The sequence below is a fragment of the Balearica regulorum genome, chromosome 2, assembly GCF_011004875.1.
Source record: "Balearica regulorum gibbericeps isolate bBalReg1 chromosome 2, bBalReg1.pri, whole genome shotgun sequence".
In the NCBI taxonomy this organism is placed as follows: domain Eukaryota; kingdom Metazoa; phylum Chordata; class Aves; order Gruiformes; family Gruidae; genus Balearica; species Balearica regulorum.
Window position 1 is genome coordinate 54,012,969 of NC_046185.1, and position 12,363 is coordinate 54,025,331.

The 12,363-nt window shown below is 40.4% G+C and overlaps 1 protein-coding gene across 7 annotated transcripts in view; it reads right to left on the reverse strand.

The window, feature by feature from the left end:
* Positions 1–12,075, reverse strand: part of MYOM1 (myomesin 1) — a 79,816-nt gene extending 67,741 nt beyond the window's left edge. For 4 of the 7 annotated variants that reach the window (XM_075744316.1, XM_075744312.1, XM_075744319.1 and 1 more), the window contains exons 1-2: positions 11,872–12,029; positions 8,099–8,587 (exon numbers count right to left, since the gene is read on the reverse strand). In XM_075744316.1, coding sequence (XP_075600431.1) covers positions 8,099–8,526 — 428 coding nt within the window. In that variant the 5' untranslated portion in view covers positions 8,527–8,587; positions 11,872–12,029. Of the gene's footprint in view, positions 1–8,098; positions 8,588–11,701; positions 11,793–11,871 lie in introns of those variants that run through there. The other 3 variants (XM_075744318.1, XM_075744313.1, XM_075744315.1) reach the window with 2 other exon arrangements.
* Between the last annotated feature and the right edge of the window lie 288 nt (positions 12,076–12,363).

Sequence of the window (12,363 nt, forward strand, 5' to 3'; positions counted from 1 at the left end):
CGCATCCCCTCCCACACCTGCTTTCCAGCCCTCATATCTTTGCCCTGCCACTCCCAGCGCTGTCAGTGAGAGTTTCTGTTCCTTTCTGTTTAGTCTCCATCTCATCAGACTCGACTGTATTCGGCTCGCCCAGCATCGCAGAGAGGCAGCCCTCTCCTCTGTGCTCCCTGGGTGCCCACTTTAGAGCCACCATCACTGAGCTTACAGCACCACTGCCAAGAAATACTCGGTACAGGGGGTAAAAGCAACTGAGCATCAGTTTTCCTTCCTTTCTCCTCCCCCAGTATCCTGGTTTCCATGCACACAAAAGCACAGCCAGAGAGGGGCTGTGGCACACGCCGCAGCATTGGGGCCAAGGGTTTACCATGTCGGGCACCACTGGGTCAGCCAAGGCACAGACCAATTCTACAGGAGAGAGATGCTGTCTGCTCCAGGGTCTGATGCCAGGCGCTGCCCAGGGCAGCCAGGGAGAGAGTCCAAGGGAGGCAGATCCAGCTTTAGGGGCAGAAATCCAAGCAGAAAACACTTGGGAACAATCCAGCCAGAGTAAAATAAAAAGGAAGAGACAGAGTGAAACGAGGTATGCAATGGCCTCACTCCTGGGTTGGGCAGCAAAGTGGTACAATCACTACAGCCAACCACAAATGCATTGGGAGAAATTGTCAAATTAGTGTTGAGAAACATCAAAGGCAAAGTATTATCATTATTTTTCATAACTGAACTATAGTCTGTAAGGAGCTGCAGTTCTTTACTTAGCAGGTGACTTTTATTCCTGTCCTATTTTAAAATGGGACAAACCTGGAATTTTCACTCTGACTGCCATCAGGTTTCCTAGGGGCTTTAGGCTGAACCTTTTAGGAGGCCACTTGATTCCTGGCTGTTTCTAGATCGAGAGGGATCACAGTATAATTTGAACTTCAGTTGAAATGTCAAGAAGTTTCTATTTTCATAAAAGTACATGAAATGTGGTGAAAATTTCAGCTCAAGCACTTTCAGCACCACTAAATCCAGACTAGCTCTTTGTTCATAAAGGAGAATTTGGCTGTCCTGTCAGTTTAGTTTTCAGTTAAGGTCAAGATTACACAATGTAAGAAATTAGTGGGAAGTGTATATAGCAGTTCCCATCACTCTCTGCTAGGCCTTTTGTTGATGTCATAGAATCATGGAATCATTTAGGTTGGAAAAGACCTTTAAGGTCATCAAGTCCAACCTTAACCCAGCACTGCCAAGTCCACCACTAGACCATGTCCCTAAGCACCACATCTACACGTCTTTTAAATACCTCCAGGCATGGTGACTCAACCACTTCCCTGGGCAGCCTGTTCCAATGATTGACAGCCCTTTCTGTGAAGAAATATTTCCTAACATCCAATCTAAACCTCCCCTGGCACAACTTGAGGCCATTTCCTCTTGTCCTATCACTTGTTACTTGGGAGAAGAGACTGACACTTTTTTCCTATCTTTCACTTATAACTGTCTAAAATTATTTGAAAAGGAAAGAATAATTGCTACAGGTTCAGTTTGTTTGATTGTGTTTTTTTTTTAATCAAACACTGCAAGTCTTTGAAGTTGAATATCTCACTTTCATTTTTTCTGCCTTCCACAGCTGGCTTTATGAAAATATCCCCCAGATCCTTCAGACTGATGCCAGAGATCTCCCTCACAAAGGAGCCTGATAAACAGGGATGGAACTGGGACTTTTATTGAGGAATGATGACTAAGATAAAAACACTGTACCTGTACAGCTGATTCCCACTCTCTTCTGTGTTTTCTAACCCACATGTCTCTTGATTGAGAGATGTCTCTCTCACCTTTCACTGCAGCCACCTGATTATTTTCTGGATTACTACTGCCGGATCCTTCATGTTATTACATCCTTTGGTCGACCCTTGTGTGTATGGGCTCAGGACCAGAAAAGCATCTTTCTAGATGCCTTTTTCTCTCTTCTTCTTTCTCTGGAAGGGGTAGCTGCAGCGAGAGTCATGCTGTCTTCTAAGAGCAAGGGTGGTGTCCCAGTACTTTGTAGTGGTACAGAAGAAGGAACACTCAGCTATCAAAAGCACAGATGATAAATGTGACCTGAATAATGGATCCAGGTGGATCCTGTAATTGTCTGCTGTTCTCAGATTGCTAACGCAACACTCTGACCAATTTACTTCAGTCATTTGCTCTTCCAGAAACTTGACCTTGACTAAGCAGGGCACCATTGAGAAGTGTTTCACTGCGTGGTGCCCGTGGTGCTTTTAGACCAGTTTCCTGTTCCAGTAATGGTCAAGAGCAGGTAAAAAGAAAGTTTACGTAGAGAAACACCTCCCTTGATAAATCACTTTGGTTTCAAGCCAAGGCGTAGGGACATCCTGAGCCAGAGGTCGCATCATGGCTGTAGCAGTGAGCTTACAGCTTATTTATATGTGAAAAGGGCACTTTAAAACCTGTTTTAATCTTCCACTTTATAATCTCTTTTGTGCTTACTCTGTGTGAAAAATCCTTCCTTGTTCACTCTCTACACATCTTTCACTATTTTATACAGTAACATTACATGCCCACATTTGCCTGCTGCCCAAGTGAGAGCCCCAGTGTCTTACCTTCTCCAGACAGAAGGTATTCCATGTCTCCCACTACCCTCCTTGCTGATAACTGACCCTTTTCTAGTTTCGGTCTGTACTTTTTTAAATGAGATGATCAGAACTGCACCTAGTATTTCAGCTACAAGCATACATTGGATTAACACACTGACACAATATGCTTTCTGTTTTATTTCCACTTTCTCTCACAGCTATTCCTAAATTTCTAATTGCTTCATGACTACATCAGAGCATCCAGCTGGTGTTTTCAGAGAGGCATCCAGAGTCACTCCAAACTCTTTTATAGAATTGCACTGCATAACCCAAGAGCTGAGATGAATAAATTTGAAGCAGCAGAAAATGTTTCTCCTTTCCAAATCCTCTTATCATTTTCCGTTCAGGCAGAGCTATATGGAGGCTAGTAGAAATGCATATTCAAATGGAGCTCTTTGCATGGCAAAACGAATCGGTTGCTTTCTATCATGAGATTTATTTCCCTGTTTTCCTGTTTTGTTATTACTATTTCTTCCTGTGCAACACAAAACCCAAACCTTGCCTACAACCATTATTTAGGTAGCCCAAAGGAGGACTCCACTTTCTTGAACCAGATTCTAAAATCTTGCCCTTTATTTTAAAATGTTCCAACCTTTTACCTGATATGTGGAACAGAATCTCCCCAGAGGAGAAGGAGCAGGGTATCAGTGCTCTCTAGTTTCACAGGGTGGAACAGTACCATGACCTTTTAACAGCTTTCAGCCTCATTTGATATGTCCAGCTAGCGTACGTATGTTTTTTTCCAGATCAGATACTATCTGTACTGCCTTATCAAGGTTGGTGACCCAAGCCTACTGTCCTCATTTCTTGATGGTTTTCAGCATGTTAAAATACCAACACCAGCATTTTCCTAGTTTCTCAGTAGAGTCACTGAATTGGGAGTTGGGTGGCTGTAAATGCTAAAGGCACAGGCATTATGCTGTAGAGATGTTAAAGACAGGTAGACACTATTAGCTTTTCCCTCTAGCCCAACAGAGGAACAAAAGACAGTAACAATGTGCAAGGACTCTGAAACTCCCAAACAGAGGGTTTGGTTTGATATCTTATTCTCAGACAGAAATATACTTCAATATATTGGCACTGCCCTTCTTTCTGTGCCTGAAGGGACAGGTTTCCCACCCTCCACAAAGACAGTCTATGCCCAGTGGATGTAGAAATGTGTTCTAGGAGTGGACCACAACACCCTATTCCTTAGTTACTCCACCCCTGCATGAAAAGGCACCTGTAAAATCTTTTACAGCTATAGAAAATCATGTATCTTGTCCTTAGCGTGCTTGTCACATCTCTCTCTCTCACACTTTATTCCAACAGCAGACAGGGGTGCATTTGGTATACACAATGGCTGTACCAGCTGTACCTGCTGGAGGAGCTCCATTAGCCAAGGGGCATTTTCCAGGCTCTCTTTCCAGCAGCTGCTTCTTTCCTAATACACAGTGTTTGAATTTACTCACCGTAAAGATGAGAGAGTGGATTGGCAAACCCAGTTACAGGAGAGTCAAAAAGAAAGAAAAAAAAAAAAAGAAAGAAAAGGGATTTTGGATTTTCATGAGAGAGCTCTTTAAAGCCAGCCTCTAAAGATGAGAAGTGCTCTCTGGTGACTATATTCATTTTAAGTTGCTGACAGATTTGTCACAGACCCAGGCAATATTGCTGGCAATAACCACGCTGTTCCCTAACAGCTTCCACAACAAATTTTTTAAAGGGGAATTGTTTCCATGTAGCAGGTCTCATTAAAACAATTTCCATGCTTGGCTATGACGTTTGGAAGCCACCTTCATAACTCTCACCTATAATAAAGCAACAGATGAGCAGTGCCAGCAGGGATCTCGAGATCACAGCCTTCTCATGTTTCTTAAAGTGTGTTATTTACTCAGCCCTGTCCCGAGCCTGGTTACAATATTGCTCAGAACAGCATTCACTTTTACTGTCTGGCAGTCTAATTAATTGCAAGTTAGTAAGGCATCTCTCCTCTGTTTGTTTGGTTCACCTGAATTATGCCATATCTTCTTTGCTATTTCTCCTGATCTGCAAACTGTATGCGACTGCCTGAGCCACACCAATAACTTGTGTTTTCTCTCTAAGCAAGTCTCTGGTCCATTTGGTGGCCAATAACCAGTCTGTGACACAATGGGATTATCTGATGCTGCTGGCCAGGAAAATAACACATGGAAAAGCAGTGAAAGTTTGAGGAAAAACCAATGATTGAGCTTCCAAAAAAAGAGGTAAGTGTGTTTAATCCAGCAGTCCCATTTGACAGGCCTGTAGTGCTATAAGCAGCTTTGGCAGACCTGACTCAGAAGTTTCTCAGAAGCACATGAAGGATGGACCAGTGCCATGAGAAGAATGTTCTCCCACAGGAGCCAACCTGCCCATGCCAGCAGCCCCCAAGGACGGCACAGGGAAGAGGATGGGTGGCCACAACAAGGGCTTTTGGGAGAGAGCTGCCACCCCTCGCCTGTACAGACCCTGCCTGCTCCTCGAGGGAAGCAGCGCACCCCGCTCCTCCTGGCTCTGCAGAGGCCAAAGAAGCAACACTTAGCTAGAGATGGCCCCACGAGCTGGTAGAGAGGGTTAGGTGTGAAGTGGCAAGCTTTACACGGTGAGACTCTCTTTTAGGAGCTCAGGGTTTTGCAGCTTTGGCAAACCGTAACCAGCAAATCTGCAAGCAAGTATTTGCTCTTGGTTTTGCCAGTTTCCATTTCTCTCCTTTTGCTTCTTCAAGCTGTCATGGTGTGAAGATGACTTGAAAGGTGGGGAAGAGACAGCCCACTTGCAAACGAAGCCTTTTTTGTCCCAATGAAAAAGCAAGCTGCAGCTGCTTCACGCTATCTGTGTCCATGCTTTGGGCATGTTTTACACTCAAGTGTGGCTCCAATGTCAGAGAATCGGATTCAGGTCAAGATCTTGCAGGTTACCTAGTCCTTAGTCCTTCTCCACTGTTTTCCCATGATAAATTCCTCACATAACATTAAGTGCATGTTAATACTGTTGCTTTATGAACACTCTCTTCTGTACAGTGGCTACAGAAAACGATGAGACTTAAATTTTGCAAGTATAGTAAAGTTCAGCAGAAGCTACTTTAGATAAAAATAAGAAGTGACCTGACGGAAAGCTTAGTATTTGAATAGTGTACTTTTCCTGTTAAGCTCAATGGGTTTTATCCACAAAACTATATCCGTTATACATAAATGTAGGTTTGATGTTAAAAGCCAGTGATACGCAATAATCAATTGTTAGCTGAAGAATTTTATCTGGAATTCAGGGCTCTTCCTACTTTTTGAAAATTGAAAGTTTTTGGAGACTTCTTTTCTTTTTTCTTTTTTTTTTTTTTTTTTTTTGCTACACCATTCCTTTCATACAGATGAAATCAGAAAGTCTTTGATTTGCCCAATTTATTTTAGTAACACTTTTTGTCTCTACATTATCCCTTGAAGTGTTTTGGGCTATCTGGCTATAATACAAACTTGGAAAGAATTACTTTAAATTGGCATGACATTTAACCATATAGTTGCAATATTTGTTTTATTTTATCTTTTGCAGATTGCAGCAAAATGGGCTGCAAAAACCAAATAATTACCAACATAGAGGCCATATTAACCATAAAATTAGGTTAAATACTGAGATTATAATTCAGAACCATATTCTCTCATGTATTAATTAAGTTTTGTGCAAGAGAGATTTAAATCGCGTAGGTCTAATTTCCTGAGTCCTAGTCTTACATAGCAGCACTAAATTTCTCAAAACTCCAACACAAGGACAGGATCACAGAAGAAAAAAAAAAAAAAAAAAGAAGTTACAGCTGAGATATTCTTATCTCTTCTTACCAGGATAGCATATCAATATGGTGGCAACTCTTGTACTACAGAGTAGCTTGGAAGTATCATCAAATACACTATTTTAAAACAAAAGCTATTATCTCAAACAAAACCTCAGGAAACCTGGAAATGCTTTAAGTTCTCTCACAATTAAGCAATTCTATTTCCTTTAATATTACTTTGCTGATGTTAAGAGTTCTTCTTGGTGAGAATATACAACTTTCAGAAGAAACTCATCTGACAAACCAGAGTAACTGGGACTCGGAAGCAGGCTTTTTACAATCACTTTTTGCAGCTTCAGAGAATGTTCCCATTTCTTATGAGAACTTTTTCTATAAGAAGGAGGAGGCTTTGGGTTAGGGTCAGCAACAGCATGTAGGCACAGCTGCATCACTGCAGAAATTTGGAATATCTTCCCCTACTCAACCCTCTCCAGAAACATAACCCTCAGTCCCAGCATCTCCAGTTTGCTTCCCTTCATCAGCAGGTTATAAATTAGCTTCTCACCGCTTCACTCAGTGGTTAAGTATTTGTGCAAGTGAAATTGTTTCAACAGCAAAGACTGGATATCACTCAGCCCAAGCCAGTCAAGTAGTCAAGTCACTCCCCTGAGCTCTAACAGCCTGAGGTTCAAATAGAGACTTGACCCTGAATTTCCTGAAACTAAGTGAAGGCTCTAATCACAGGGTATTGTTTACTGCTGTACAGGTAGTCTTTCCCTCAGTGACTTTGGCCAAAATTCACTCTTTATCCACAATCCTTGGAGGATATTCAGTTTTCAAAATTTAAATTTTCTGATGGACAAGTCTTGATCAGTTGTACTAATAATGCTCTACATTTTATATTAATAGAACAGTGAGCAGATGTTTTGGGCTATAATTTGTTGATCATTCCCTATATTGCTAACAGCTGCTCTAATCTTCCTTTAATACTCCCCTAATTTCTGTAAATCTCTGAGATACATACAAATAATGTGAGGCTATAATATCTAAAATATTCTGCTAATGTAATTGCTTGAACAATATTTATTATCTTAATTAAATAAAAAACATGGTGGCTAAGCATAGCTGCTCTTCTAATGCAAGATGAACACTTTAGGGTATTCCGTCTTTGGAAATAGTATGCCTCAACCAATATACAGTGTGAAAATTTCAATTTCTTGAATCACTCAGCATAAAAGTGAAACCATTAGGCCACACAAGAATTGTTTAATGATATATGGACATGCTAGTTCAAGCTTGCATGAACTGCCCTAAGTTCTTTTACTTCTCTAACCTGGCCAGATAAGACCCAGCCTCGAACCAAATGTTATCTCAACACAGCATATTAAATTCAGCTGTACTAATATGGCTAAACAACTTGGAAGGAGAGGTGGCTCATGCCTAACCAGTTTGGAGCACGAATATGTCATCATTCGGCCACATCAGCATTGCCAGTGTTGTTCTTATGCCCATCCAACCATCACATGTGAATTAGTCCAACTAAGCTGACCACAGTCATTCCCATTGCCAAAGCCAAAGGAAAACACCAAGCCTGGAAAATACATTAACACCAAGTTACAGAGAGAATTTCTGTGGAAGAGGAGGAGAGTTTTGCCATTGATTTCAATGAAAGGTAGCTGGACAGTTTTGTTTCAAATATTGTTTCAAAGACAGATTTACTTACCCGAGACTGTAGGCTTCAGATCCCAGCCTGTAGGCTGCAGCCAGCTTGTTGATGGATTCAGATCCATGGCTGTAGGCAGCTGAGCTCTTGCTGAGGGATTCAGAGTCAAGACTGTAGGCAGCAGATCTTTTACTTCGTGCAGCGGAGTGATCATAGGCTGTAGATCCATAGCTGTAGGCTGCTGACTCAAGGTCATAGGCTGAAGAGCCGTGACTATATGCCGCTGAAGAGTCAAGGCTGAAGTCTGCTGCAGATGCATGGCGATAGGCTGCAGAGCCCCTAGCATAAGCTGTAGATCCTTGAGCATAGACAGCAGATTTGCCTTTTGTTTCCTTTTGGTACTGGCTTACAGTGGACTGCAGTGCTTTATGGCGGTACGCACGGTCATAGTGCTCATGATGTCTTTGGTAGAAAGGTAAAGACATCATGGGTGTCTTCTAATTTTGCTTTTTACTGCACGTTTCTGAATGTTAATAAACAGGACAGTGTCTGAAAAAGAACAGATCAAACATAAGGACTATTGTCAAAGAACTTCTGAGTTAGCATACAAATAATACACAGCTTAATACAAACTAACACAGAACTTAAAACTTCAACCATCAAATGCAATGAATTTAAAGTTATCTTTTTATGACATGTTTTAGACTTTAAGATAGGGTTGTATTTAAGTTTCAAGACACTCATATATCATTCATCATGACTGGAAAACCTCGCAGTGCTGTGTCCATTCATTTGTAGTTGGCCTCTGTGTTACTGCAAACTATTCAAGTTTTACCTGTTCAACTTCTCCACTCATTACTGCGAACTAATGAAATTTTATGTGCTCAGCTTCTTCAGACATACTGTAAATATTTTTGTTAAATTATAAAAGAGAGAGTAAAGTAATAAATTATTTTAAAAGGCATGAGGAATTCCAACAAGGCAATATAACCTGAAATAAAAATATATGAACATTTAATTCATTTTTGTAATCAAATTTTCAGATTGAATTTAATATTCTGTTTAATATTTTAACAGTGAATTAAAAAGATTAAGATTGAGATGTCACTTTTTCTGTAAACATGCATTACATGGATTATTTTGTATGTGATACCAGAGATCCATTTAAAATGGCTTGTCATACTTTTACAGTTTAATCAGGGATACAGTCTGTATGCAATGAGTAAAATAATATCATGACCCTTTTTTTTAACCTATAATGTCATGTTGAAGATCATGAAGAAACTTCCTCCAGACGATAGCCCCATCTAAGCTTTACTTTGCACAGTCATCAGTAGTTTGTCTTGCAGTCGCTCGTAGTAGGAAATTTGATCAGTTGAGAGGTAGTTCCCCTCTCAAATTGGGATGAGGGTTGAGTGCAGAAAGGATTTCCCTTGGGTTTTTTTTAAGCTGGCAATTCAGTCTTTATTTTGTTATTGTTTTATTTTGCTGTTGTTCAAATTGACTTTTTATTCTTTGGTATGCAAGCTTGCCTCTACCAATCCCTATGATGACCTACCTTTCTCTTATCACTGGTGATTAGGCTAACAACACTGCTAGGATTGGCCCTAAAAAGGTACATGATTATGAACAGAAATGAGCTACAGCTGGTAAACATTCAGAAGAATTTAAAGAAGATTCAATGATGAGAGAGGTTTGTTATTGGCTTTTTTTTTATTTCAGTCACAAGAATGGGAATCTTGTTCTGCTTCTGGTTTTGTTCATGTTAATGAACAATGATCTGATGTTTTGACATAAAACACACTTACAGAGCTGGAGTGTAATCATGATTTCATGAAAATCAAGATATTTTTTCCCTGGTCTTTATGCTTCCTAGATTTCAGTCCTTGGCTTTCTCTTTAGTATTTGGTTCTGATAGCAAGTCAACAAATCGCAAACTGTTCTCTCTGGTAACTGCTCAGGTACTTACCATGACTAAGGCAAATTATGCAAAAAAAACCCCAAACCCCACCCAAAAATGTTAGTCCATTGTTCTCTAAGGCAAAAACTGATGTTCCTTTATAATTCACTTATTCCTCCTCCTGGCTATTTTTTCATGTAAGTCTAAAGAATGCAATTATTCTGTCTAGTATCCTTGTTTCTAATACCTATCAATTTTTTGTGTTGTTATTTATTTCACTTTGTTAGCTTCTGGTGGTACGTAGTTCCTCTTAATTTCCCTAGTATCAGATTTCTTCTCCGTTTTTCTTCATTGCTTTCTCTCCCAGCTCTGCAGAGCTAGGTTTAGGGTTTGCAAGCCATTGTGATCTCTGCTGAGCAAAGTTAGGGCGTACAGATGAATATTGTCTTACACAGTGAAAGGGAGAGAAGAAGAGAACATCCTGTTTCCCTTCTGTAGAGTACTACAGTTGTCTCCCTTTGGCTTCACCATCTTTATTTGCAGCGTTGGCTAGCTTCTGCACGGACACAACAGCCACAAGGCTAGCAGCTATTCAGTCCTGTTGCTCAGGGATTCCCAAAACCTTCCAGGCTTCAAAGGAAGGAAGGTGATCCGAACATATAAAGCACTGCATGCAATACCCGTTAAGGAGAAGCTAAATGAGACATTGCATATATATCTTACCAGAGCAAAAGAACAAGCAGTTGTCTTAAAGTCAGCATGTTTAAAATGTATTAAAACAACCTTTTTCTTCCAAACATAAAAGGTCTGGAGGTCACTGTCCTCAGGAGTAAGCGGAGATCTATGAGAGGAGTAAGAACTAAGGCAGTAAGGCAGGAGCTGAGCACGAACTCAGGTGTCCTGGTTCACATCAAAGGCCAACTCTGACTCACGCCATCTAAGAGGAAACTCCTTTCATAGATACTTTATCACACTATGAGTTATGTTTTATAGTTCATCTGAAACATCAAGGATTGCTCACAGGTCAGGATCAGATAGTTACACTAGTCTGATCAGATATAGTAGTCTGACGCTATCAGAGACAACAAGAAACTCTGAACCTTGTAAGGATTTTGCTCCTGTTTGGAGAACTGATTATCAGATTGACTCTCATCTTTCAAGTTTTATAAAATCAATGCTACCTGCACCTACTTAGTTTGTGTCCACTAATCAGCCCCCTGTAGTGTGAGGACAACTCTCCCTCTCAGGATCTGTGATTCATTTCATAATTGCAAAGCTTGGCCTAAAAATATTAGTGGCCATAGTTACATGAATATGCAGATTTTGGAGCTATATGTTAGCAGCTGTTGAACTGAATTTTCGAAGTTACTACAGAGCAGACAGATGTACTTGTTCATAGGTCGTAGTTACACATTAAAGGAAGTGATTTTATTGGCATTGCCTCTTCCACTGTTTACCAGGCCGTGTAATTCTTTAAAGATCTATTCCATCAATGAGTGAAAATAATGAAATAGATAAAAAAGAGAAACTCTTGCAAGCAGGGAAAAAAATGATAACATCTCCTTCAGCTCAGTCAATGGCTTTACAAATCACAAGACATGCTATGCAACTAGAAAATATTTAGATGATTTACACATTCTCTAAGCCCAAAGGAGGTTACATGACAAATTCCTCCTGTATCTCAGTAAGCCATGCTTCATTTGAGAGTACTGTGACAATATGCAAGGATAATTGAGTTGATAATAAGTGAACCGTTGCATTACTTCGCTTTGTTTCACAGCTAAACCTCAGACGTCTTCAGTTCATGTCCACAAGTCCCTCAAATAACTGCTGAGCTGAGAAGAATAAAGGGAGCTACTATCAACTCGGCATTGCAGATTCAGATTAAAAATAATTGAACACATAAAATCTTCTGTCATAAAGGAACACTTACCAGGGCCCAAATGATCAGCAGCAAATGAAATAGCTCTCAAGTGGATGAATAGCAGAAAAATACAGCAAGGATGAAGCCAGCAAAGAAAGAGGTAGTCAGGACGAGGGGTAAGGACTGGACTTCAAGGTCCAGAACAAAAATAATGCCTGCAGTCAGTGGAATGTCAGAGCCCCAGTCCAGACCTTTTATGGCCAGGGGGGCGATAAATATAGCATCGAAGAGGGAGAGAGACAGATACCGATACCCTGTGCTATCTGTGTGCAAAGACACGATGACAGAAGCTTCAAACCGAGAGTTCTCCCTTTTAAGTACCTTCACTAAATTCAGTATAAAATCAGCATTCCAATTCAAAATTATTTCTAGGATTTTTTTCCTTAGTTAAATCAGATTAAGAAGAGGAAAAAAATAATGTATTGTGTCTTGAACCAGAAAGTAGGAAAGATCAGTCTCTGTATTGACCTTTGCAATGGTAAAAGAATATGAGTGTTTTAT